Source organism: Salvelinus sp. IW2-2015, linkage group LG9 (genome assembly GCF_002910315.2).
Source record: "Salvelinus sp. IW2-2015 linkage group LG9, ASM291031v2, whole genome shotgun sequence".
NCBI lineage: Eukaryota > Metazoa > Chordata > Actinopteri > Salmoniformes > Salmonidae > Salvelinus > Salvelinus sp. IW2-2015.
In genome coordinates this window covers 26,172,319-26,174,263 of record NC_036849.1, presented here as the reverse complement: position 1 = coordinate 26,174,263, position 1,945 = coordinate 26,172,319, and the positions used below count along the sequence as shown (strand labels likewise).

At 48.4% G+C, this 1,945-nt stretch overlaps 1 protein-coding gene across 1 annotated transcript in view; it reads right to left on the bottom strand.

The window, feature by feature from the left end:
• The window catches only part of LOC111968880 (ADP-dependent glucokinase), a 19,236-nt gene that overhangs the window by 10,116 nt on the left and 7,175 nt on the right, over window positions 1–1,945 (bottom strand). Inside the window, exons 4-5 of the mRNA XM_023994808.2 lie at window positions 1,090–1,280; window positions 866–962 (exon numbers count right to left, since the gene is read on the bottom strand). Coding sequence (XP_023850576.1) covers window positions 866–962; window positions 1,090–1,280 — 288 coding nt within the window. The remainder of the gene's footprint in view (window positions 1–865; window positions 963–1,089; window positions 1,281–1,945) is intronic.

The window sequence follows — 1,945 nt, the reverse complement described above, 5'->3', positions numbered from 1 at the left end:
TTCTCGCCTGCTCCCTCACATCCCTACCAGCCCTTCACTCACCGTGCTTCCCTCAGCATCCCTACCGGCCTTCACTCGACCTGCTTCTCTCAGCATCCCTACCAGCCCTTACTCACCTGCTTCCTCAGCATCCCCTACAGCCCTCACTCGCCTGCTTTCTCTCAGCATCCCCTACCAGCCTTCACTCACCTGCTTCTCTCAGCATCCCCTACCAGCCCTCATCTCACCTGCTTCTCCCTCAGCATCCCCTACCAGCCCTCACTCACCTGCTTCTCTCAGCATCCCCTACCAGCCCTTAACTCGCCTGCTTCCCTCAGCATCCCCTACCCAGCCCTCACTCGCCCGCTTCTCTCAGCATCCCCTACAGCCTTACTCACCTGCTTCCTCAGCATCCCCTACCAGCCCTCACTTCACTCTGCTTCTTGAGTGAGGGCTGGTAGGGGATGCTGAGAGAAGCAGTTGAGTGAGGGCTGGTAGGGGATGCTGAGGGAAGCAGGCGAGTAAGGGCTGGTAGGGGATGCTGAGAGAAGCAGTTGAGTGAGGGCTGGTAGGGGATGCTGAGAGAAGCAGGTTTTTTAGTGCAGTAATTTTGCAGCGTAACTGCAGTTTAGGTGCAGTATAACTGCAGTTCAACTGCATTACACTACAGTTATTCTGCAATTACTGTGTCCAAAATACCACAGTCAACTGTAGTTACTGCACTTTCAAAACTGCAATCTTTTTTGTACGTATTTTAAAATGTTGGTATCATAAGTATCATGACGTTTTGGTACCGTGATATTACAGTGGTACCAGTATAAGATGCATCACTAGTAGATCCACACATAGATATGCGCACACACACACCTGTTGGGCAGACACACACCTGTTGGCCCTGCGGGCGGTGTACTGACCCCAGGTGGCTCCAGATGGGTACTCCAGGATCAGATGGATATCAGGCTCCTCCACCACATTACCTGCAACTGGACAAACAGCGAGAGGGGTGAGAGGTGGGGGATGGAATCAAGGAGGGAGATATTAGGTGTGTAACTTTGATGTGTGTATGTGTATGTGTGTGTTGTATGTGTGTGTGTGTGTATGTGTACACACCTGTGATGTGCTGGGACAGTACATCAGCGAAGTCAGGGCTAAAGCTCCCCCCTAGCAACACGTCGCAGCCCTCAGTTGCCATTCGACCAGCCATCACTGGGGCGTTGCCACCTATGGACCAGCGGTTGCCGGGCAACTCACGAGATGTCTCGACCAGCTGACTGAACAGGGTGTTGTTCATCACAAACCGCCTGAGAGAAGAGGTGGGGGAGGGAGGTACCAGAAAAGGGAAGGTTAGAAGGTAGAAACATCACTGCTTAAAAAGCATTACAAAACTATACCCAGAAACTTCCTAGAAGTGTGTGTGTGTGTTTGTGATGCATACTTGGCCTCAGTATAATCAGATTAACCTACAGGATGAGTCACAGCATCAGGTAGATTACGGTTAGTAGTGCCCAGGCAGCACCTGTGTTGCATGACTCTGGGCCTTTCTCTTCTCTACATATTAGTATCAACCAGGGTTGGGGTCATTTGAGTTGAAGTCACCCAATTCAGGAAGGTCTGTGTTCAACCACCTGCAGAACCACTCCTTTATTGGGGGTGTCTTGCTAATTGCCTATAATTTCCACCTTTTGTCTATTCCATTTGCACAACAGCAACAATCAGTGTTGCTTCCTAAGTGGACAGTTTGATTTCACAAGAAGTGTGATTGACTTTGGAGTTACATTGTTTGTTTAAGTGTTCCCTTTATTTTTTTGAGCGGTGTATAATAGCATTTTACTTCATGTTTGTAAACATTGTAAATGTAAACCAACACTGTTTAGCCTCAAAATATGGATAAAACAATAATTTTTGATAATCATGGATGGTTCAGTCCTTGCATCCATAGATCAGTCTAAGTATTTGAGTGGTTACT